The 26,604-nt window shown below is 37.1% G+C and overlaps 1 protein-coding gene across 4 annotated transcripts in view; it reads right to left on the bottom strand.

The window, feature by feature from the left end:
- RAPGEF6 (Rap guanine nucleotide exchange factor 6) overlaps positions 1-26,604 on the bottom strand; it is a 238,818-nt gene that overhangs the window by 201,719 nt on the left and 10,495 nt on the right. For all 4 annotated transcript variants that reach the window (XM_044664679.1, XM_044664676.1, XM_044664678.1 and 1 more), the window contains exon 2: positions 1,942-2,012. In XM_044664679.1, coding sequence (XP_044520614.1) covers positions 1,942-2,012 — 71 coding nt within the window. The remainder of the gene's footprint in view (positions 1-1,941; positions 2,013-26,604) is intronic.

Raw genomic sequence — 26,604 nt, 5'->3', positions numbered from 1 at the left:
CCTGGATTCAAATTCAGCTGCTGATATTTTGCAGAATTATAGATTTGGAGCTGAATCATAAAGATCATTCGGTCTCTGATAGGCCACGGTCCTCCTCTCATCCTCCACATAAGTAATTCTATTTCTTTTCCTAAAAACCAAGGAACTTATCCCAAAGACTTGATTAGCACAGCAGGCTAAGGCTTAAGCTGCCCAGCTGTACTAATGTCTTCAAGCTGTACTAATATGGCTTCTTGTTCACTAAGACCTAGAGAGAAAAAGCAAGTTGTCCAGGGTCACAAATAATAAGTAGCAAAGATGAAATTTGAACCCAGATCCTTCACTCCAAATCCAGCATTCTTTTCACTAATGATGGGTGACATTTGGCAAACTACTTCACTCTCAGCCTTAGAATCCTCATCTCTAGGGGGCAGTTGGGTGGCACAGGGGATTGAGAGCCAGGCCCAGAGACAAGAGGTCCTGGGTTCAAATCTGACCTCAGATACTTCCTAGCTGGGTGACCCTAGGCAAGTCACTTAACCTGTCTAGCCCTTACTGAGTGTTGATTCTAAGATGGAAGGTAAAGAGTTTAAAAAAAAAAAAAAAGGAAAAGAAAAGAATCCTCATCTGTAAAACAGGGATAACTCTAAAACCCATCATTTTTGTGAAGCTGAAGTGAGCTAATGTATGTAAAATGATTTACAAAGTTTAAAAAGCTTTATCAATATTAGTTCTAGTGAATGAGTCAAGAAAAAAATTCAGGTTTCTGCTGCCCCCAACTCCAACACTCATAGTCCTATACCACACTCCCTACAATGTTAGTCAAACTTTTCCTTCCAAAAATCTTTCCCACTCCCCACTAAGTGTCACTAGGAGGAAATCTGAACTAACACTCCTCCTAACCAAAATAAATTCATGAGTTTTCAAGTATGTTAAGGGGGGGGGGGGGTGGGGAGGAGGCAGGAAGGACCTTAAAAACTCTGGGGTAAAGTATCAATGCCTTAAATTATACTCCTCAATTTTCCATGAGTAATGAAGTCTAATGATACCCAAATAAAACATTCCTGACCTTCAGAATAGGAAAAATATGGAGCAGGCCATCTATAGTAAATTGTAAACCCTGTTAAGCAGAGCCTATGTTATTTTTCATATCTGTTTTCCCAGTGCCTTGTAAAAAGCAAGCACTGAACTAAGCAAAGTTCTAGATTTGTCTCCAGCATAAAGTAGCCGAATGACCATGAAAAAGAAAAGTATTTCAGTATAGTGAAAAAGCTACACTCTCTGGATTGAGCGGACTAGCGTCTGGGTATAACTGGTGGATCTACCACTTCCTTCTTAGGCATGCCATTTAACAATTACGTATCACTTTGAAAGTTATAGCTGAGGAGCTATGTGGTTGAAAAAATAGAAAGCCAGACCTAGAGACAGGAGGTCCTGGGTTTGAAACCGGCTTGAGACACTTCTTGGCTATATGACCCTGAGCAAATCACTTAACCCCAACTGCCTAGTCCTTACAGTTCATAGAAGGTAAGGGTTTAGGAGGGAAGGAGGGAGAGAGGGAGGAACAAAGGAACAAAGGAAATAGCAGAGCATTGAAATGTATTGTCACTGTCATCATCTGTATTAGTCACAGTCCAAGATGAAGCTTCAGCTATAACTGAGAAGGCTTCTCTTACATCCTTCAAAGTCTACAATATATCATTAGATCAGTTATCTTTTTTTAAAAATACCAAATCATTATGACAAGATAAAGATGATTTTTTAAATATTTGTTTTGCTGACTCATAATAATGAATTTTGCTCAACTAAATTAGGGGTTTTGAAATATTTTCATTACTATGGATTTTTTGTTGTAATAATATTTAACTTTTATTTGTTAAGCCCTATGATAAAAGACAGTAAAGGAAAATAGCTTAACCATTCTTATTTCTCCTTTTTCTGAGGTAGCTGGCTGGAATTTACCTTAGCTGATGTTCCCTGAGACTTGATAAAATCTCCATCCCATGAAGACAAGAATAAATAGTATTTAAATCCTGTGAAAAGAAAAAAAAAATTTTAAGTTTTCATTTAAATAAAAAATTTTCAAGTGCAATGAGAATCTTTTCCTCCCTTTGCCACACTGTCCCTACACTAATTTGGTTAGATTTCTGGCAATTTCAATCATCCAGAACACCATTGTAAAACCTGCAATAACTGAAAAAAATCTCTAAAGAACAATAGGGCTGGAATCAAGGAAGTAGTGAGTTCAGATGCAACTTGAAATATTTACTAGCTAAGTAATCCTGGGCAAGTTATTTAACCTTTCAATTTCAGTTTCCTCAATTGTAAAATGAGGTTAATAACAGCAATGACTACATACACACGCGCGCGCACACACACACACACACACACACACACACACACACAGAGTTGTTTATGAAGAACAAATAAGATGTTATTTGTAAAGTGCTTAGCCCAGTGCCTGGAATACAGTAGGCACTATATAAATTCTTATTCCCTCCTTTTACTCCCTTCCCACTGAAGGTAAAATAGCTGTCACAAACCTCATCTATTTTTACCACTCAACAAGGAGGGCATAGAAACCAAGCAAAGCAGCTGGTAGCAAATGACAAGGTGGCTGGAGCCCTCTATAAAGGGAAACTTTGGGATGAGTTTTTTGCTCCACCCTCTATCCTTCCAGAGGGGCAGAAGCAACTCAGGGTACTGAGTATGAATGTGATGCTAAAAAAATCCACTGAGAGGAGAGTAATTCAGGAAGAGGGATGAGAAATGTAAGGATGGGATTTGTGCAAGGGGGATGGGACCAAAGGAGCCAGAGAAGACAGTTGCTGACAGTTGTGACCAGAGAGGATTCTGGGAATTTTCAGAGGAAGAGAGAAGTGGTCTTTGGGCGAGGGACTGGGAAAAGAGAGGAGGACATCCCAGCTCAGATCCAGTCCTGAGGGCTTCCTGAGGATCTTTCTTTTGGAAACTGAAACCCTGATTCCCTAATCAAAGCCAGTCCATCGCATCTCACCCATCAAGACTTCAACCAGAGTCAGCTAAGTTTGGACTCCATTTTGGGAGCAATCTCTTACTCTCCTTCACCCATTCCCATCCTTGCTGAGAGACCCCTTTCTGTCAAAACTTAAAATTATAGAAAAGGATAGAAACAGAAAAATAGAAATAGAAGGAGAAAGGGCGAGGGGAGAAGCTTAGGAGTGGGAACCACTAAGGTTCCACCTAAGTGACGGACCCCATACGAATAGTGAAGAGGGCACCTCAAAATTCCTCTGCCTTTCACCCCTTTCCCCAATCCCTGATTTGAGAATAATAACAAAAATAAAAAACCATTCAACAGTCAGATAGCGTTCCATTGTGCCTGAGAGACAACTAGACAACGAGGGAGAGGGGAACCACAGCTTGGTCTGGCTGTCTCCATCTTGAAGCTGGACCACCCACTGTGAATTTAACTGATTGGGGGGAGGTTTGTGTGAACCCCATCCTTATTCAGGATCGGATTGGGATACCACATACCTCCTCTTATAGGGAAGCCTTGACCCCAGCTCCTGTAGGGTGACAGGCCCATCCAGGTCACCCAGTTTCGGGATGACACCCCCTTAAAGTCTCCCAGTGTATATTCGGCCCCAGGGGAGTACTGGAAGAGAGACTCACCACATAGACTTTCTCTATCTCCCTTCTATCAAACATTTCTGACAACCCTTCTTTATTATTACAATTTTTTTTTTTATTTTAGAGACCATGTCTCACAATCTTGCTCAGGCTGGAGTACAGTGGCTATTCACAGGCGCAATCCCACTACTGATCGGCACGGGAGTTTTGACCTGCTTCATTTCTGACCTGGCCGGTTCACTCCTCCTTAGGCAACCTGGTGGTCCCCCGTTCCCAGGGGGTCACCATATTGATGCTGAACTTAGTGCAGACACCCAACCAGCATAACACATATAACATACACAGAACTCCTGGGCTCAAGTGATCCTCCAGCCTCAGCCTCCCGAATAGCTAGGACTACAGACACTAGACTTAAGATTTCTGCCCCTTGTGCACTCATAGTTTTTGGCAAGGATGCATACCATAGTGTATCTGTTTGAGTTACAACAGCTGCTCCCATGTATAGTTCCCCTTAAAACATGTATGAAGAACCATCTGTGTACATATTTAGATCTGTTTTTTCTACGGGAGTGTCCATCAAATCCTCCCTAGTCTTTTGCACTAGTTCTAATGTGTCTTTGCAGCTGTGTACTGGTTCAAACAGAGGCTTTTTTTCCCCCCACAGGAGTTATTTAGGCACTTTACCTAAGCTGGCCCTGCCAAAATTGTAATAATAAAGAAGGCCTGTCAGAAATGTTTGATAGAAAGGGAGATAAAGTCTTTGTGGTGAGGTACTCCCCTGGGGTCGAATATAAACTAGGAGACTTTAAGGGGGTGTCATCCCGAAACTGGGTGACCTGGATGGGCCTGTCACCCCACAGGAGCTGGGGTCAAGGCTTCCCTATAAGAGGAGGTATGTGGTATCCCAATCCGATCCTGAATAAGGATGGGGTTCACACAAACCTCCCCCCAATCAGTTAAATTCACAGTGGGTGGTCCAGCTTCAAGATGGAGGCAGCCAGACCAAGCTGTGGTTCCCCTCTCCCTCGTTGTCTCGTTGTCTCTCAGGCACAATGGAGCGCTATCTGACTGCTGAATGTTTTTTTTTTTATTCTCAAATCAGGGATTGGGGAAAGGGGTGAAAGGCAGAGGAATTTTGGGGTGCCCTCTTCACTATTCGTATGGGGTCCGTCACTTAGGTGGAACCTTAGTGGTTCCCACTCCTTAGCTTCTTAAAAGACTGAGTTTAGGGAAAGGAGAGAAGAAGAAATCTTTGACTTATTGCTCTCATTCACACTGAATGAACTACCAACTCCTATCATTTCTACCTCAATATCTTTTGCATGTCTCCTCCTCACCAGTCATTCTAAAATTAACCTTTATTATTTTTTTATTTTTTTCTTCTTAAGTATTATTATAGGGGGCACTAAGTGGCTCAATGGGTTGGGAGCCAGGCAGAGATATGAGAGGTCCTAGATTCAAATCTAGCCTCAGATACTTCCTAACTATGTGGCCCTGGGCAAGGCATTTAAATCCCACTGTCTCACCCCTACCACTCTTCTGCCTGGAAACCAATACACAGTATCTAAGACAGAAGGTAAGGGTTTAAAAAAAAAAAAGTTACTGTAGCCTGTTTTTCTCTTCTCCAGTTTCTTCTCTCTCAAACCCATGCTTCTCACTTCAATTTCCAAAGTAATTTTCCTAACCCTTGAGTCCAAATGCATAACTCTAATGTTTAAAATACTTCAGTAGTTCCTAATTCCCTACCATAAACTCCTGCTCTAGGCACCCAAGGCCTTCCAGAGTGGGGCTCTAGTATGCCTTTGCAGCTTCATCTCACTCTATTTTCATGCATGCTGTCCAACCCATTGCCTTCTCTCACTTACATGCATTTTTATATACCTACACAGTGCTCATTCATTTCTGAATCCACCATTTTGACCTATTAAAATGCTCCCTCTTCAATGCATAGGTCAGAGGCTTCACACTAAATAATTAACAGTAGGAAGGAACCTCAGAGGCCATCTAATCTATCCTACTCACTTTACAAATAAAAAATCTGAAGTTCAAAAGGGTAAAAATGATTTGCTTAAGGTCCCCAAAGTAGTTAGCATCAGATACACATCGGAAAGTGGGTCCTCTTTCCAACAAGAAGTGATTCCCTTCTCTCCTAGAATAGATCTGCAGCTCTGCTTGGTTTCAACTTCACAGAACAAGACTAACCACCCCTCCAAGGATATTCTCAGTGTTCCCTCTCATTTCCAGTTTCTTTTGTGTTGTCTTCTTCACCTATTAGATTGTTAAGTTCTTTGAGGGAAAGGACTATCTCTTTTTCTATTTTAATTTATTGTATCCCCAGTGCAGAGCATATTGCCTGGCATTACAGAATATATAAAATATTTGACAGTCCTTAGACCAAGATAAACAAGATTCTGAGTTTGTTTTTTCATGTATCATCCATATCCAAAATGATCAGAAACTATAATGTGAACATTTGAGATCAAAACATAATACATATATCCCTTTTACATCATGGGATATGGAAAATTCATATAAAAATTGCTGGTCATCCCTTAAAACCAGAAAGAAGTCTGAATTTTTTCTTTTTCTTCTATAGGGTATTTACATAAATAGAAATTATGTCTATTTATGGCATTAAAAGATAAAATATGTTGATATTATATAATACCACACATATATGCATTTGAGTTTCTAAACTTTTTCTGTGTCATCTGCTGGCCTTCACATGTTGTCTTTGGCGTCTACAAAACTCTCAAAAAATTCCCACTTAATTTCTACAAAAGTCATGATATGGAAAAGATACCTATATATGTATTAGCCATTTTAAGAGAACTAAAATATAAAACATTAAACACTGAATATATATTTTTGTTAATTCAAAGGGCAATTCATAAACTAGGACCTCACATGTTACCATCCTCTTTTATATACAAGAAAATCAAGCTTCAAAATCTTACAAATATGAAGTGACAGGGTTAGAACTCAAACTCGTATCTGATTACAAATTCAAGGAGCTCCCTAATGCATCACAATTTTCACCCAATAAAAAAAAAAACAATAGTAAAAGATTGAAAAGTTTTCCGCGGAGAAATAAACAAGATGAGACCTGTGCATCTGGTGACAACATAATGTATAGATCAAATAGAGAAAGAATTGGAACTAGGAAGACCAGTTTGAGGACTATTGCAACAGGCTATGTGAGAGGCAAATTTAGACTGTATTAAGTATTATGGCAGAAAGAACAGAAAGGAAAGAATGGATATGAGAAATAATATATAGGTAGAATCACAGTATTTAGTGGCTCATTAGCTGCAGTAAAGGAAGGAGAAAAGTCATGAAAATGTCAACAGAACAATGGAGGTTAAATGGTTTACTTTCAATACAATCTGAATCTACTAGAAAAGTGGGGCAAATATGGTGCTTTGATCAAAGGAAGTTTATAGGGTATTCCTGTTCTTTTGATTGTTAGTCTTAGATAAGGAGCTAAGAATTTTGTTTTAAACATGGTAGATTATGTGATTGATAGTACTATTAGAAATAGGGCTGTTACTGGAATAAAATAAAGAAAAAAATTTAAGGAAATAGAGTAAATTAAGGGTCTATTAAGAGAAATAATTTTTAGGGGCAAGATTATTGAACATGAGTTTGAGGCGATGGCATGAGTCAGTTTGAAACAGAGATCTAGAGCAAAAATGAAAAAAGGCAGGTCTAAACATAAAGATCTGGCAATAAACTTCAGAGGTGATATTGAAGAAATAGGAATAAATAAAAATGCCAAGGGAGAAAAAACAGACTATGGCCACCTTTGATTCTCTTGAGGAAAACCAATATCTGTGCTTGAGAAGCTATCCAGCCAGTGAAGGATACAGAAGGAGCTAGTTACAATGGTAGGAAGAAAACTAGGATAATGTGGAAACTCACAAACCAAAAAACTATCTAGTAGGAGGAGAATATTAAACAATGTCAAATGATGTGGGGAAATCAAGGCAAAGGAATGGAAAAAGAAACCCAAATTGACAATTACAAGGTCATCAATGATCTTTAAGAAAGCAATTCCAATAAAGCAGTAGAATGTTAAGTCAGAACACAACAAGCAGTGAGCAATAAATAAATGGAAGAAAAGTATATATAATCCATTTTTTTCTAAGTTTGGTGTTAAACAGGCAATGAAGTAGTATCTCTAGTTAGTAGAGCAGTACTAACATTTATTTCTGAGTAATAAAATGCTAGATAAAACCATTTTGAATATTCATATAATCATAATTGGATTAAGTCTACACTGCCCATCTTTAGATTTGATCACCAAAGATGAGAGCACCTTCCAATTCTGGGAGGTCCTAACCCACCTGTGCTAGAGTGCGTAATGAATCAGAATTGACGCACCACCCCCTACGCTTTGGACACGCAGGCTAAGGGAAGGCACTAGAAGTGACATATATGTGACCCCTTCCAAAGAGGAAGGGGAGTGAGGCTGTGACTGGTGTAGTGAAGGGGACCTGAGGGAGCTTTGCAGGTTCGTGACCAAGACTGTTCCATGTGGTGAGTTTAAAGACTGAATCTTCCTGAACTTCTATTGGGAAACTTCCTTTTATAGACTCTGTGAGTGGAGTTTGCTCCATTCACCTCTGAGCCTCAGGCCCTTTAACCCTCAGCTGAGGGTTAAGATATACCTGCACTAATCAGTGAGATAGATTCTTAATGTCTTTCTCTCTCTTCTCTCATGTAAATAAATTTACATAAAAGTCAATTTTGATTTGAGATCATTCTTAATTGAGGACTGATAATAGTTCAATCCTCTGGCAACCACCTTTTAATATATTGAACCCATAAAACCGCTATTTCCCCCTTACAATATTAGAAGAATTCTTAGTTTTTTCTTGGATCATGGATCCCTCTGTTTAGTCTGGTGAAACCATGGACCTTCTCAGAATATTTTTAAATGTATTAAGTAAAATGTACAGAACTATGGAGGAAATCAATTATATTAATATAAAAATGTTTTTGTTGTTGTTAAACTCTGTAATGAGGGTTTAAAGATGGATCCGTATGGAGGTTGGTAAAGCTATAGGCAGTCAGGAAGCTAGTATGGCTTAATCTCAAGCTGTTACTGATGGTGCTGGATGTAGGAATGACAAGCACCCAGTGCCTAAGCCAGCCAAGGGATTGACATAATTTCCCTTGGCAAGAACTAAATCCCCTTTAAGAAGATTACCCTTCAGCCTCTAACCTGGCTGAGGAAGTAACTCCTATTGGTTGACAATGAGATTAGACAGGAAGGGAAGTGTGATGCTTCCTATCTAACAGTTATGGAGTTACTCTGCCACCCTCCTAGAATCTTGATCACTAGTCTACTTAGGTCTGAGTTGAAAGTAGGAGTCACTGGTTCATAAGTTAAACTAAGGTTTTATTTGAAAGTTGATTAGGGAAAAGGGTTTGGAGAGTGGGTTAGGAAACCTATGAATCTAGTCTAGAACTGCCTCCTTGATCTAAGTTCAGGATGTTGATGAACATATATGAACTCCTTGCTATGATCTTCAGCTGTCCCAAGGGACCAGCCCTGGGCCAGAAACAAATGATCTCTTGATGGTAATATAGAGCAACCTCTTGATAGGGTATATCTAATTGATGTTCCTATTGGGTCAGCAAAGTTTTCCTAAAGCTACCTAGCCTAGGAAACTAAGATCCCACGTTCCTCCTCCTGGCCATCCTGGATCCCCAAGGGGTAAAAGGGAAGGTGAGAAGAGAAGTAGTGAAAGAACAGAACAGAAGCCAGCCCTGGGTCTCCAAGGCTTTATATACCCTGGGTCCAACTGGCAGTTGGTACTTGTCCTATGGCTCATGCCACAGTCAACATTCCAACTAGGGCAACTGACAGGTTGCCCCAAGCAAACATGGCAGAATTAATCCTATATTACAACTCTTACCTTCCATCTTAGAATCAATACAGTATGTTGGTTCTAAGGCAGAAGAGTGGTATGGGCTAGGTGAGAGAGGTTAAGTGACTTGCCCAGTCACACAGATAGTATGAGACCAGATTTGAACCTAGGACTTACTGTCTCTAGGCCTGGCTCTCAAACCACTAAACCACCTAGCTGCCCCCTTTAAAAATGCTTTTTACAAAAAAAATTTTTAATGTTCACAGACAAGAAGTTTAAAACTCCAGAGCTAGACAGTGAAATTTTTTTGTGGGAGAGGGAAGGTAAGTAAATTTATACCATTAAGTATACCTGAAAGTCTAAATAACATGTGGAAAAAATATAAACTTACATATATACATATATATTTGCAAAGGTTATAAGTATAAGTAAATTTAGGAGTAATGAGTATTATTTAAATATCAAAAATAACATACCAAGGCTGAGAGGAGGAAGGAGACGATGCTAGGTTTATTTACAATAAATAAAAATCATGAATAAAATTTTTTTAATGATGATACAAATAAACAAGATAAAATAGCCAGGAATCCACAGCAATTTATGTTCTTAAAAGTACTACCTAGTCAACTTAAACACAAAAATTCTTTTCTACCAAATGTTCACAACCAAGTACAATTTAAATAAAATACAATATCATTATGTGACTTTTATATTTCAAAACTCTCAATTCCTTACTAAAACTAGGAGACAAACTAACAAAAAAGAAAAACCTAAGAATCTTTCTGAAATATAAACCTCCCCTTGATCTGGACCAGCAGGTTGCTATGAAATCCAATTTTCTTAATAGACTGACATTGTATTCAGTTAGACTTGCAAGTTCTTTATTATGCCTAGTCAGACAATACTGAATGATATTTGCTAAAAGTCATCTACAATAAAAAAAAAAGTGCTTTAACTGACATTAAGAAGTCATGTGCTTGTTTCCAAGAACAAGGCAATACATTCATGTCTTAAAACAGCTTTTGTCCAGATCAACTGATCTTTAAGTTATGCATAAAATGCTTGGGGAAGGAGAGAGGGCCATGAAGGAAAGAAAAGGGGAAGTGAAACAAGGAATTTACAATGTGATTCTAATTTCTCTGTTAGGCACACAAAAAAGAATAATTTTGTTCCTTTAAAATTAGAAAAGTAATAGTAGGAAAGTACCAGATTTGAAATCAAAGTAAAGTTAGTTCCCCTCTCTGGGCTTTAATTTTCTGATTTATAAAATCAGACTGTTTTCAAAAGGATCCTTCCTGCACTAAATATAATAGGAACAACAATCATTAGTTTTACTATTACATATTCTAATCAGAAATCTCTACTCCAGGCAATCTCTTTTATATATTCTAAGAAAATATCAATAAATATACCAAATTTAGCAATCTCATTTCAATTCTATCCAATAAGCATTTATTATATTTCTGTGTATAGAGAGCCCTGTGTAAGATGATATGAATTCAAAGACAAAGATGAGAAATAGTTCTTGATCTCACTACAAGGAACTCATATTCTACTGAGGGGATGAGAGAGGAGTAAGAACCACACAAAAGATAAACATCTAGGAAGGAGAAAGCACTAAGAATTAGTAAGATTATCAAAGGCTTCTTCCACTAAGAAGAGGAATCTGAAAAAAAAGCCAGATATTCTAAAGCAGGGGTCGGTAACCTTTTTGGCCGTGAAAGCCATAAATGCCACATTTTTTAAAATGTAATTTTGTGACAGCCGCACAGTGCTCACAGTGCACACTCCTGTAACAGTGCGCACTCCTGTAACAGAGCCTGAAAAAAAATTGACTTTATGGCTCCTGCACAAAGAGCCATACGTTGCCGACCCCTGTTCTAAAGGAAGTACTAATCATTAGGACCAGGATAGTTTTCTTGAAACACATGAACTGAATCTTGAACAGAATCCTTCAGGAATTAGGAAGGATCTGGGCAAAGGCAGAAGCAGGAGATAGGCTGCAGAGTTCCAAGAACAACAAACAAGCCAGTTTGGCAGGAATGGAGAGTGTGTATAGGGGAGAAATATGAAATAAGTCTGGGAAGGCAGACAGAAGTCAGACTGTAAAAAGCTATGAATAACAAGCAAAGAGTTTATATTTTAACCTAGAGGCAATAAACGGTCTCAGAAGATTCTTGAGGAGGGAAAAGACATGGTTTTATTTGTAGAGGATGGAATAAAGTAGGGAGAGGCTAGAAGCAGATCACCCAGGCAGAAGCTAACATGGGAAAGATCAGAAGAGCCTGCCTATAACTAGGGCAGTTATCTTATGATTAGAATGAAGGCAATAAATGTGAAATGTAGAGGTAGAATTGATAAGACTAGTCCCCTGGAATGTAAAGAGCAGGGAAGATGGATGACTCCAAGGTTACAAACCTGAATCACAGAGATAGATAGTAGTATCTCAAAAGAAATAGATTAGTTTGGAGGAGAAGGGGTGCATTTCAGGGTAAACACAACAAGTTCTACTTTAGACATGTTAGTTTGAAAGGCTACAGAGCCTCATCAAGCAGCAGTTGGTGATGAGGGTCTCCAAAGTTATGATGGGTATGAGCAAACTAAACAGGTGGACACAAACAACTTCTCCATAAGAAGAAATATAAACAAAATGTTTTACTTACTCTAATGAATGGCATCATAATGAAAGAGTTCTCAGGAAATAATTTACTAATTGGCATGACATGGGTAAATTCATTATATGACCTTTCTAATAATCCAAAAGTCAATGATCATTTATTTAAGTAAAATTTATAGAAAAAGAGGCATATTTATATATTTATATTTTGCACCTAATCAGGATGTTCTATAGAATGCATGAGAGTAAATTTTGGTGAATGTGTAATTTTTTTTTTTTTTGCATTTTTGGCAGATCAATCATGGTATTAATAAAACAGTTAAAAAGTATTCCCATTATAGGTTCCCAAATACTCTATGATTCAATTTGTACATTCAAAATAAGTCTATGCTACAATAAGCCAACAGCAAGCAGTTTCTTTACATTTATGATGAGACTATTGGAAAAACATAAAAAAAAAGAAGTTTACCAACTACCGGAAATGCTATTAAAGTGGAAAGTGAATAAATGTCAATAACTCCTAAAAGCAGCAAATCAGCCCCATTCTTTGAGACAAGTATGAGAATCTGCAAGACATTTGAATAGAAAAGTAGCAATAAATTATTATTTACTGAGAGTCAAAGAATACAGACTCCCCTCTCTACTTCTATGCTATCACTTAGAATGGCAGTTAGACAAATAATTCTATGTCCCCCTTTTATGGCTAACTCCTATCTTCTCCAAATTCCTGTGAAAAAATATGAATTACTTGCACTTATAAAGAGAAACAAGATTATCTCCAGAAGACACTACCTGGTCATCATCTCCAAAGTCCAGCATTCCTTCTCTTTAGTCTGCCTACATACAAGGATAACAGCTGTAAAAATTCTCCTTAATTCATTTCTATTTCTCTAACTACCATCACTCAGCCATCTCTCTTCCTTAAGATTCAATATTCTATATATGTATGACTTGATTCATATTAGGATTATAATAGTAGAATTTTAGCAAAAGGATAAACTGAGGCAGATCTTTGTGCAAGATAATATTTATTAGCAAAAGCATGCTTCCTGTCAATAAATGGCCCCCTCTCATGCCAAAAACCCCAAGCAGAGAAGTCCCTTTCTATAGGATTGTGGGGAGTATAGAACAAAGAGTAAAAAAGTAGGTGGCATAGTACAAAATGACTGGTTTCAGAGCTGAGGCAAAGGAAACATTATGACAGGTCAGAAGTTTGGTAACTGGGTCCCATTTCTTCTCCCTTGAGAATGGAGTCCAAATGCCCAGACCTAGATAGCTAACAGCTCCCTACATCACAGTATGGTTTGGAGAATCAAATGAAATATTTGTAAAGCATTTAACACAGTTTCCAGTTTGTAGGGCCCTATATAAATTCTTATTCCTTTTCCTGTTTCTCCTAAAGAATTCATCTCTCAAGGAAATTATAACCTAGCCTAACTATACACAAGTGCCACTGGAAATATTTCACCCTCATCTCTTTCCCCCAAATCATACCCTACCTCCAGATCATCCCATGGCTATTGAAGGCATTTCCTCAGAAGGCAGGCTCTGGTCTTCAGAGCAGTGACCAATGTATAAAAACCTATCTTCTTCCTTTTAATCTTTGTTAGGTAATAGTTGTCATACAAGATGAATAAGCATGAACTGTAGTATGGATCACAAATATCATCACATTATCTTTCATCCAAATCACATCCATCTTTTAAATTTGTCTATGCCTTTGCAGAAGCTATCTATCAAGGGTTGGAATATATTCCCTCTTAACCATTACCTAAGCTCATGTCACCTCTTGCTAGAAACTTTTCCTGACTCCTTAGTAACAATTAGTATTTAGACCTCTCTCCTCCCTTAAACGTTTCTCCATTTACATTTTATATTCCCAATAGGATGACGACTCTTGATCATAAAATCAGCAAGACAGGAAGTAGCTTTCTACACATTATCCAATCCAAAAACCTCAGAAAAAGGAATTATATGCCAGGAATTAAAATTGAATCCACATAATAATTAGACAGAAACACTATAGAAAGTATCATCAACTACTAAGTATTCACTAAGCAATTACACACAATTTTTAAAAAAAAACAGATCCTGGCCTCAAGGAGTTTACATTGCAATGGGAAAGAGATTATATACATAAACAGGAAAAAATAGGAGATGTAATATATCTACAGATTAGAAAAAGGCATTAGTAAGGAAAGGCCTACAGCAGAAGATATAGCTTATGTTCTTTTTGTGGTGGCCAAGAATTGGTAATTGAAAGGATGTCTATCAATTGGGGAATGACTGAACAAATTGTAGTACATGTTGGTAATGGAATACTATTCTGCTATAAGAGATAAGCAAGATAATTTCAGAAAAAGCTGAAAAGATCTGCATCAGTTCAATGCAGAGTGAAATTTGCAGAACTGGAAGAATGCTGAACACAGTAAGAGCGATATTGTACAACCATTATCCATGGAAGCTTGGCTACTCACAGCAGTGCAATGATCTGGGACAATCCTGAAAGACTTATGATGGGGAATGCTATCCACCTCTAGAGAAAGAACTGTTAGTTGTCTTCCACATTAGTATATTTATGGTGTTATTTTGGGGTTTTGGTTATATATGAGTTTGCTCTTACAACAATGACCAATATGGTAAAAAAAAAAAAAAAGTAACATTCCATACCTATCAAACTACCAAAATTTTATTGAATTAGAAAAAATTATAACAAAGTTCATTTGGAAGAACAAAAGATCAAGAATATCAAGGGAACTAATGGAAAAAAATGTGAAGAATGGAAGTTTAGCAGTACCAGATCTTAAACTGTACTATAAAGCAGTGATCATCAAAACAATATGATATTGGCTAAGAGACAGAAGGGAGGATCAATGGAATAGACTTGGGGTAAATGACCTCAGCAAGATAGTGTACAATAAATCCAAAAATCCCAGCTTTGGGGACAAGAACCCACTATCTGACAAAAACTGCTGGGAAAATTAGAAAACAGTATGGGAGAGTTTAGGTCTAGATCAAAATCTCACACCCTATACCAAGGAAAAATTAAGAATGGGTAAATGACTTAAATATAAAGAAGGTATCTATAAGTAAATTAGGTGAACATAGAATAGTATACCTGTCAGATCTATGGGAAATGAAGGAATTTAAAACCAAACAAGAGATAGAGAATATTACAAAATCTAAAATGAATAATTCTGATTACATTAAATTAAAAAGTTTCTATACAAACAAAACCAATGCAACCAAAATTAGAAAGGAAGCAACAAATTGGGAAAAAAACCTTTACAACAAAAACCTCTGACTATAAGAATATTAGAAATTAGATTTTGTTATATTAGTTTAGAGATAATAAGTAGAGAAGCTGACTTGAGAAAAAATTAGAGTTTCAAACAGAACTGATACAGAGTGTCAGTTTCAAGTCTAACAGTTTTTCTGTGACAGTTACTCTCTTTGGAAGTGGTAGTTGGTCTCTGGCAGTTGGCAGTCACACACAGTAACTCTTTCAGGGCTGGAGGAAATAACATCTTTGCCTCTCTCTCTCACTATCTGAGGGAAAGAACTGAAGGAGGTTCTTTTTTCCAACTTTGGAAACATTGTTGACTATCTATTGCTGTTTTTACAGATTGATTTAACTCTGAGAAGACCAAAGAAAAACCTGGTCTTTGGTGTGGACTCTGAGTCTGTTAGGGCTCAGAGTCCTAACTTGATTCTTATTGAGACTCAATCAGCTAGCCTTTGTTATTTTTATAACTTAAAAGCAAAATTAAGAATTACAAGGATAATAGTGGTAGTTTATTTAGAATAGTAAAAATTTGGGTTAGTCAGATCAGGAAGGATTAGTGTAGCCTGTGAAAACAGGAAAAGCTGTTCCTTGAGGAACCAGGGAGTTTTATTTGGGTGGAGTTAGAATCCCTTAGAGTTAAAAATCCTTTTTACTCTTATATACTCTCAATAAATAGTTTATTTTTTATAACAAGAGTCTCTTTAGCATCTTTGCACCTGGCCCCGAAGAGAAGTTCACATATGAGCTTCACTTCACTGATATAAACTTAAGATACTTTGTTAGCACAGCAAGCAGAGTATCAAAATCAGCTTATAATCAATAATCAATTCTTTACCTATTATTTTTATAATCAATTCATTGACATTTCATCTTTACATGACAAAGATCTAATTTCTCAAATCTACAAGGAGCTAAATCAATTGTACATCAAACCACTCACCAATTGATAAATGGGCAAGGGACATGAATAGGCAGTTTTCAGATAAAGAAATCAAAACTATCAATAAGCACAAGAAAAAGTGTTCTAAATCTCTCATAATTAGAGAAATGCAAATCAAAACAATGCTGAGGTACCATCTCACACCTAGCAGATTGGCCAATAAGATAGTATAGGAAAATGATAAATGTTGGAGGGGGTGTGGCAAAATCAGGACACTAATGTATTGCTGGTGGAGTTGTAAATTAATCCAGCCATTCTAGAAGGCAATTTGGAATTATGCACAAAGGACTTTAAAAGAATGCATATCTTTTAATCCAGAAATACCACTGTTGGGTTTGTACCCCAAAGGGATAATAAGGAAAAACACTTGTACAAAAATATTTATAATTGTACTCTTTCTTTGTGGTGGCAAAAAATTGGAAAATGAGGGGGTATCCCTCAATTGGGGAATGGCTGAACAAAATGTGGTGTCTGACAGTGATGGAAGGAATAATGAACTGGAGCAATTTCATGTGAACTGGAAAGACCTACAGGAATTGATGCAGAGTGAAAAGAGCAAAACCAGGAGAACGTTGTACACAGAGGCTGATATACTGTGGCACAATCAAAGGTAATGGACTTCTCTACTAGCAGCAATGCAATGATCCAGAACAATTCTGAGGGACTTATAAAAAAGAACACTATCCACATCCAAAGAAAGAATTGTGGGAGTAGAAACACAGAAGAAAAACATATAATTGATCACATAGTTCAACGGGGATATGATTGGATATGTTGACTTTAAATGATCACTCTACTGCAAATATTAATAATATGGAAATGGGTTTTGAACAATGATACAGATAAAACCCAGTGGAATTGCTCGTCGGCTCCAGGAAGGGGGAGAGAGGAGAGGAGGGAAAGAACATGAATCCTGCAACCATGGAAAAATATTCTTAATTAATTATACTAAAAATGAAATAAATAAATGAAGTAACATTAACTTAAAAAAAGGTACAGCTTAACCTAAATTTCCATGTAAGCCTGGGAGTCTAGAAGGCAGAAATGAGGAGAAAGAGCATTCCAGGCAAGCAATCAGCCAATACAAAGTCATAAAGGTAAGTAAGTGATGTGTATGAGAACAGCAAGAAGCCAGTATGGTAGAACTGTAGAATTCATGAGTGTCTTCTGAGAGGAATTGTGGAAAGATGACAGCATGTCAGGACCTAAGGGAACACAGATTCCCTGCAAATATTTGAATAAAACTCTAAAAATGCACCAGGAGTAACAATAAAACCAGCTTCCTCCAGTCATCCCAGGATCCTGAGGAAGTACAATAAGAAGAAAAAGTGTAGTACTTACCCAGAGCACAAGACAGAGCCAGATCAATACATAGGCAATACATAGCAAGAGACAGGGCAGTCTAGCACCTAGACAAACCCAACATAAGACACAGCAGAAGACAGGGTCCAAGCATCAGGGGAGGAGCTACAACAGAAAAGAAGACCATCAAAGCACCCAGGAAGTCTAGTAAGTAGACAAATCAATCTGATGAAGTCAAACAAACCAGAATTTGGGCAGTCCAATGCCCAAGTACAGTACCTAGGTCAGTGATAGCTAAACTTTTAGAGACCTAGTGCCCAAACTGCATCCTCATTTGGCATGAGCTCCCCACCCCTTACCCCAAACAGGGGAGGGATTGGAAGTGCTCCAATACTGTGTATTGGTTCCAAGACAGAAGAGTGGTAAGGACTAGACAATGAGAGTTAAGTGACTTGCTCAGGGTCACACAGCTAGGAAGTATCTGAGGCCACATTTGAACCCTGGACCTCCCATCCCTGGATCTGGCTCTCAATCCACTGAGCCACCTAGCTTCTCCCCAGTTAGCAATATTCCCAGAAGGGATGAGCAAACTCCACACTACAGAAGGAGACAAAGAACCAAAGGCAAAACCTATGCTGAGTCACCAGGAGACAGAACTAAAACTCAGAAATTCCTAGAAAAGTCTAAATCTAATATTGATCACAATACTGTGTGAAGGAAATTATTAACGGGACCCTGATCACTATGATAGAATCTAAACTCTGGTGCCCTGCTGGGGTCAGCAGGAAAACCAGCAATTAAGGTAGGGAACAACAAGACAGGGCAAATGTCCCCTGGGTGGCACAAGTGAAGGAGAAAGGGTGAGAATTGGCTCATGAGGTGTGATATATGAGAATCAGCAGGCAGAGAGAAAGTTAGATAAACCAAGGCCAGAACAAATTGTATGACTGAGGATTGCTGGCACTACTGTGGAAGAGTATAAGTCAAAAGCCAGCTAAATGGAGAATATATATTATGCTTTTCATTAGAGTGATCTATCTTCTCTCTCTCATCTCTCACCTTCTCCTTTCAATTAATAAACCATTAAATCCTCTGGCCCAGATCCCACAATTTTTATGGAACACCACCTAGAAGCAAGCATGATGTCAAAGCTATCCCAAAGAATGAGATAGAATAAAGATTATGCAAAGCACAAAGCTCTAGTATAGAAAGTGAGGCTGAGAATAAGAGCAAAGCGAAGAAAATGTCATAACATAATTAAGAAATACCATGGATTGAGGGAAGCTCAAAATTAATCCCAAAAGAAAAAGGAGTAATGCCTCAAGAAATCTTAATGAAGCCTCAGGAAAAAAAGATCCTGTACACAAAGATAATAAAATACAGGAAGAAATTCTATTTTAAAAATCACAAAATGTAATATTCAATGATAAAACAGCAGGAAAAAATAGCAATATGAATTAATAGCACGAAATATAAGGGAGTAAATCTTATCAAGAATTGGACTCTAAGAAAACTGGAGTGAGTCAAACAAAAAGCAAGGATTCAATGAAATAGAAAACTTCTTTTTAATTAAAGAACTAATAATTAATAATTTACACGTGCACACACACACACCCCCCTTCAAAAACAGCTGCTCTGGAAAATAAGTCATGGAGTTATTATCTCAAGAACCAGACTACTATTTAGTCCAATCAAGCTTGGCATCCTCTTTGTAATCGTCAGGCCCTGAACTCCTCTAACTTACCCCATTGATTGACTAAGTAGTCTGACTGGCCCCATTTCATTGTCTCCCACTTATCTCCTGTACCTAGCTCCGGGAAGAAGCTGAGCTTGCTGGACATGACCACTGGCTAGACTTCCTGCTTTCTTCTTGCCAACTGTCTAGATCTTATCCAACCTAGATAGAAGAGAAGTGAAGAGGACCCTTGAAATCTTATGACTTAATTATTTGCCAAAGCCTGTTCTGAAATTCTTCCCTGAATTTCTTTTTGGGGGACCTTCCTACCATATCATTCTTCTGATGAGTTATAATCATGATTTATTATTTCTATAGTGATCTCCAGGAACCAGATGTGTTAGGTTATAAGTTGCCCAGTCTGAGCCTTGATCTGTTATAGTAAAGGCTATTTAAATCTCTAAGAAAAAAAAGTGTGAATACTGTATTTCTTTTTTTTAAAATTTATTATTATCATGAAAAATACATTTCCATGGTCATTGTTGTAAGAGCACATTCATACAAAACCAAAACCCCAAAATAAAACCGTAAATACATTGATGTGAAAATTTATGTTTTGATCCATATCCATCCAACTCCAACAGCTCTTCTCTGGACATGGATAGTATTCCCCATCATTAGTCTTTCAGGATTGGCCTAGATCAGTGATGGGCAAAACTAAGGCCCCCTGAAATGTTCTATCCGGCTTCAGGACATTATTCCTAATCTGATGAATACAACAAGTAGGATTACAATACAATGAAACTTCAAAAGAGTTGCCTTAGAAAAGGACTGACAGATGAGCATTTCCTTTCCTTTGGCCCCCTCTTTAAAAAGTTTGTACTGCTGAGAGTAGCCAAATTTTCCCAGTTGATCATCATACAATATTGTTGTTACTGTGTATAATGGATCTCCCAGTCCTGCTTATTTTACTCTGCATCAGTTCATGCAGATATTTCCAAGTCTTTCTGAAATCATCATGCTTATCATTTCTTATGGCACAATAGTTAATTCCATCACCAACATGTACTACAATTTGTTTAGCCATTCCCCAACAGCTGGAATACAGACTCAGTTATAGGACCAAAAGGTATACAGAGTGTTATAGCCCTTTGGGCATATTTCCAAATTGCCCTTCAGAATTGTTAGATCAGTTCACAATTCCACCAATAATATTAGTGTCCCAAATTTGCCACATCTCTCCAAATTTGTCACTTTGCTTTACTGTCATATTGGCCAATCAGATATGAGTGAGGTGGTACCTCAGCATTGTTTTAACTTGTATTTCTCTAATCAAGAGTGATTTAGAATATTTTTTTCATTGGATTATTGGTCATATTACAAAAAGCAAAAGATGAAAGCATAAAAGCCAATTATTACTTATTCAACAAAACTGAGTACATGTATTCCTTCTGCACTGTGACTTTCCCCATCATGGTTTTGATATATAGCAGAAATAAGAAATTAAATGGAGATTTGGGGGGAGTTCTATGAAAGCTTCAAACAAAACAAAAGCCAGTGGAACACAAGAAAAAGTTTAGAAATTCAAGAAACGCATAAGATATAAGCATAAATTTATATAAGTATACACAATTTCTTTTACTATAAATACCCCATAAAACAAAAACAATTCAGACTTCTCTGGTACTAAGGAAGGGCCAAAAATTTTTACACAGATTTTCCAGATTGCTGTGCCCCTAACTCCCCTGCAAAATGGAAGATACCTGTATAATATATATAGGAATAAAATGGAGTTTTAATAAAACAGAAGATGGCAAACATTCCTGAAGAAAAGGTCACAATTAAGTAGAAACTCTGAAATACAACTACAATTTATCAATTGGAAGAGACTATAAAATAATTAATTATTTACATCCTAAAAGAGGGAGCAGAAACAATGTCATCTTAGAAAAGTCTTAGTGAAAATTAAATAAGATAGGCAAAGGAATTAGAGATGGTTTTGTTCTGATATGATGATGCTCTTGCTTTAGAAGAAGGAAAAATGAGGGAAGAATAATATAGGGGGAGGATAGGTGAAAGAAGGGGTGGAAACATCATTTTACATAATCTGGTTCACAAGATAAAGAGCATACAAACATGAGAAAGGGTAAAGGGCAATAAGCATCTCATGAACCTTACTTTTATCTGAACTAGAAACAAAGAATTTGGTAGAGAAATACATGAAACTCACAACATAAAAATAATCAAGGACAAGGAAAAGAGACAGTGAGATCTAAAAGACAGAAAAGGAATAATCACTTAAAAAAGAAAAACCTGATCCTGGATAAGTCACTTAACCCTAGCCTAGTGATGGCAAACCTTTTAGAGACCAGATGTCATGCCCACCCCACTCCAGACCAAGTACCATTCTGCCTCCACCCACCCCTGCTACCTTATCCCACAAAGGTAAGGAGAAAGCACTCCTATTGGGTTGCTGAGCAGAGGGGTTGGTAAAGTGTGGAATGTCCTCAGGTGCTGGTGGAGAGGGTGGGGAGTGGCCTAAGCACTCTGCTCCCCTCCAGCTCTGCTACCTGTGAGCCACCCACTTTACCCTCTGTGGGCTCCCATTGGGCTGCTGGGCAAAAAGATGAGGAATGTGAAAAAAAAATGTTGTCAGGCACAGTGGAGAGGGGAAGGGGAGCAGCACTACCCGAGTCCCTCTGCCTTTCTAGTAATGAACTCTGGCAGGGGACAGCATGTGCCCACAAAGAAGGTTCTATATGCCCTCTTTGGCATGTGTGCCACAGGTTCAACATCATGGGTCTAGCCCTTAACACTCTTCTGCCTTAGAACCAATACACAGTATTGATTCTAAGAGAGAAGGTAAAGGTTTTAAAAAAAAAAGAGATGAGAAAAGAAAAGAAAGAAAAAGAAAAACCCAAGCAAATACAAAGGAAGAAATTGTGAAAAATTAATGGATATAAAATTGAGTTTTAAAAACATTGAATTAATAAATACAGACCTAGATTTTTTTTTTAAAACCCTTGCCCTCTGTGGGGCAGCTGGGTAGCTCAGTGGATTGAGAGCCAGACCTAGAGTCATGAGGTTCTAGGTTCAAATCTGACCTCAGATACTTCCTAGCTATGTGACCCTGGGCAAGTCACTTAACCCCCATTGCCTAGCCCTTACCACATGCTACTCTGCTGCCTTAGAACCAACACACAGTATTGATTCTAAGCTGGAAAGTAAAGGTTTAAAAATTAAATTAAATAAATAAAACCTTACCCTCTGCCTTAGAATCAGTACTAAGTATCAATTCCAAGTCAGAAGAGTATTAAGGGCTAGGCAGTTGGGGTTGAGTGATTTGTCTAGGGTCACAGAGCTAGGAAGAATCTGAGGCCACCAGTACCTCCTGTGTCCAGGCCTGGTTCTCTATCCATTGAAATATCTAGCTACCCTATACTAGATTTTTTTAAGAAGTTAATTAAATAGATCAGTTTAGCTAAAAAGATTTTTTTGAAGAGTAAAAACCAAACTATTTGTATCCAAAATGAAAAGGAAGAATTAATTACTATTGAAGCTAAAATAAATGAAACTATATTACCTAAGCATATATCAATATAAGTAAGATGAAATGGGTGAATTATTTACACTACAAAATATCCAGATTGGAAGTATAAGAAATAATTATTTTAAAAACCTAATCACAAGAAAAGAAGTTTAAAAGCCATAATAAACTTACCAAAAAAAATCTCAAAACTAGATAGATTTATGGCAGTGATTCCCAAGCACCACCGCCCCCTGGTGGGTACTGAAGCGATCCAGGAAGGCAGTGATGGCCACAGGTGCATTTAGGGGTGGTGAATAACTAAGGGGGTGGTAATAGTATGTGACAGGGGGTGCTAAGTAATATTTTTTCTGGAAAGGGGGCAGTAGGCCAAAAAAGTTTGGGAACCACTGATTTATGGGAAGGAGGGAGGGAGGGATGGAGAGATGGACGGAAAGGGAAGGAGGAGGGGAAGGGAAGGAAATTATGGACTGGTTCTGTTCCAAATCAATGAAGGTCATAACCATATCCATGAAAACACAGATACACTGAAATACCCACTGGAATAATGAAGTAAATTTTCAATGAACCTTTCATGTACCAATCAAAATTGTTTCTGATTTCTCTAAGAAACAAACAATCCAGAAATAGCACCAAAACCACTTAAGTGAAATTTGGAATGACTCCTTATACTTCACTTTATTTACACAATATTCACTTTAACAATGAGTATTAATCCAGTTTTAAAATCTGAAAATAACACACATATCCATCCACTACTTTCTAGCTCCTTGAATCACATACAATTCATATGAAGTTAATAATTCAGAAATAGCAATTCAGTCAAATATTTCTTATGCCTCTATTCTGTGCAATGACTTGAAAGCAAAAAATGAAACAGTTCTTGCTTTCAAGTAGTTTACATTCTACTTTAAGTATATGTAATTATAATTATAATACAATATGATATATAATACAAGATGGGGTATGGAAAAGCTGTTCTCATGGTGTTTACTAATATAGTATTGTCTCCAGAGATTGTAGAAAAGTTTTTAAGGAATATGTTGTATGTCCAATTAGGCTTTGACCTTCCTAGGGGTAAGAGGCAAATATTTCATTTCTTTTGAGGTACAAAATTGTGTAGTACAGAGTAACACTCTCTTAAACAACGGGGATTCATTTTCTGACAACTAGGCATTAAGCAAAAAGAAATGAAAAAGAATTTGTCTGATAGTCTACAAGCAGTGAAAGAACTTTATAGCAGGCAGTACATTAAAGATCATATAGTCTAATGCCCTCAATCCTAAAAAGCAAGCTGTGATGAAAACTAGGATATAGTAAATAGCTAGGAAGTCAACAAAAAAAAAACTAAGAACAAGGTACAGCTTAAGCTTAACCTAAAGGTTGGGGGAGGGAAAGATGATTCAGCACTTCCTTTTATTGATCCACCACACCCTCACCAAGAGTTAGCCAACAGGAGAGCCAGGGTGTGGCAAGCCTTTCAGGCGTACACACAGTCCCAGTCTGTTTATACCCTCAAACAAAAGTTACATAGAATTAATTAGTTTTATTTTCTAACTTCTCAATTTAGTTTCTACACATACAAAACACTATTGTTAATAATCCCTAAAAAAAGGATTCAATCCAATTAAATAGGATTTTTCATTCCCATTTTTAAGATGTGACAAGTTTATATGAAGGATTGCTTTAAAACAGAAATTTATACTATGCCCAAAACAAATTCTTCCCTATCACTTAATGTATACATCCTTCATCCAAAGTACAATAGAAATATAGTATTCTATTGCCCTTGATACACCAAAGATTAAATTATAATACCTATGTTGTATTTACTAAAATAAGAAAATACACTACATTTTACAAATGGTTTCAGCCAAAAGGGTTTTCTAGCTAATCCTTAATTACACCAGAAAATTTAATCAATAAGAATATCACTCCACAAGAATAATGGTTAATAGAAGTGCCAAGTCTAAGAAATCACCAATTCCCACTTCTACAATTTTGCCAGTAGGTTCCCTTATGACAGTATTTTTATTGTTCTAATTAATGACAGCAAAATGCATTTGAGATGAAGAGGAAACCTGAAGATTCAAAACAACTTGGGACAAGAAACTTTATAGAAAAGGAAACTAAAAATAGTAAAGTACATGTGAGAACGGGCAGAAAATCCTACCTCTTTTCATCTTTCAGTTTTCTATTCTCAGTGTTTGCTGTTCAAAAATTTTTAATGTTAATATATGCTCATTTTAAAAAACTTTTAAAACATATTTCCTATCAAATTTTTAGATGTTATGTACTTTTTTTTTTTTTAATCCCTTACTTTCCATCTTAGAATTCCAAGGCAGAGGAATAAACAGTAAGAACTAGGAATAGAGGTTGAGACTTTTCCCAGGGTCATATAACTAGGAAGTGTCTGACACCACATTTGAACCCAGGAACTCCTTCCTGTCCATGGGTCCAACAATCGATGCGTGTACTCAATTATCCTTATTGTAAACATAGTCATCAAAGAATGGCAAGGAACCATGTAAAACTTAAACAGATGATCATGAGAAATTATGCAACATTAGAGTTTGGGGAACCTCAGAGTCCTTCAGCCCTTCATGGTATGAATTGGGAAACTAAGACATAAAATAAAGAAGGAACTTGTACATATCAACCCTAGAAGTTGGTAGTGGACAAATTAAATATACAGAACCAGTGGGCTGATGCCACAACACTTCAGAGGATGTGAAAGAAGCATAAAATATCTTCTGGAAGACCTTACAGGACCTCCCTAGATGACCACTACAGAAATACTCTGTACAGAAGCCTCAATTTTTTTTCCTTTCATAAGGCATAAATATTATGATAATGTCAACAAACATAACAAAGGCCAAAACCAATCAATTCACTATAGCAACTGCTGCTCATTAACTCCTTAGCCCAAAGAGATCAAAGAAAGAAGAAAAGGACCCATATAGACAAAAATATTTATAGTTGATTTTTTGTAATGACAAAGACTAGTAAATTAAGACAATACCCTGGAATTAGGGATTGCCTAAACAAATTATGATTATAATGAAATATCACTGTGTCCTAAAATATGAAAGAGTTGGTTTCTTAGAAACCCGGGAAGACTTGTATGAAGTGAAGCTTAAAGAACCAGAACAACTTATCCAACAACATTGTAAATACAAACAGCTTTGGAAGACCAAAGCTAAACGGTGCAGTGAATAAGGCGCCTGGCATGAAGTCAAGAACAGCAGAGTTCAAATGCAATCTTAGACACATAATAGTTGTGTCTCTCTTAGCAAATCATATGACTTCTCTCTGCCTTGGTTTCCTCAATTGGGAAAATAGGAATTAATATTAGAACTTACCTCACAGAGTTGCTATAAGGATCAAATGAGATAATATTTATAAAGCTCTTAGCATACCTAATAGCACATAGTAACTTGCTTAATGATGGCTTGTTTTCTTTCTTTTCTTTTTGATTAATGCAAAGACCAATCACAATTCCAGGGAACCAATGATGAACAACTACTATCCTGATTCAAAGGGGCCAATGACAATGCATGCTACCCACTTATTAACAGAGAGGTGATGGCCTTAAGATACAGAATGAGATATGTTTTTGGACATGGTCAACGTGGAAATTTCTTTGCTTCACTATGAATAGCTGTTAGAGAGTTGTATTTTTTCCCCAAGGGAGAGAAGAAAATAAGTCTTTGTTAAATTTAAAATTTTTTAAACACTTACTTGGGTTTCTAACATGAAAAGTAACAAGT

Source organism: Gracilinanus agilis, chromosome 2 (assembly GCF_016433145.1).
Source record: "Gracilinanus agilis isolate LMUSP501 chromosome 2, AgileGrace, whole genome shotgun sequence".
NCBI classification, from domain to species: Eukaryota; Metazoa; Chordata; class Mammalia; order Didelphimorphia; family Didelphidae; genus Gracilinanus; species Gracilinanus agilis.
The sequence above is the reverse complement of the archived record's forward strand: the minus strand, read 5'-3'. Positions and strand labels throughout refer to the sequence as shown.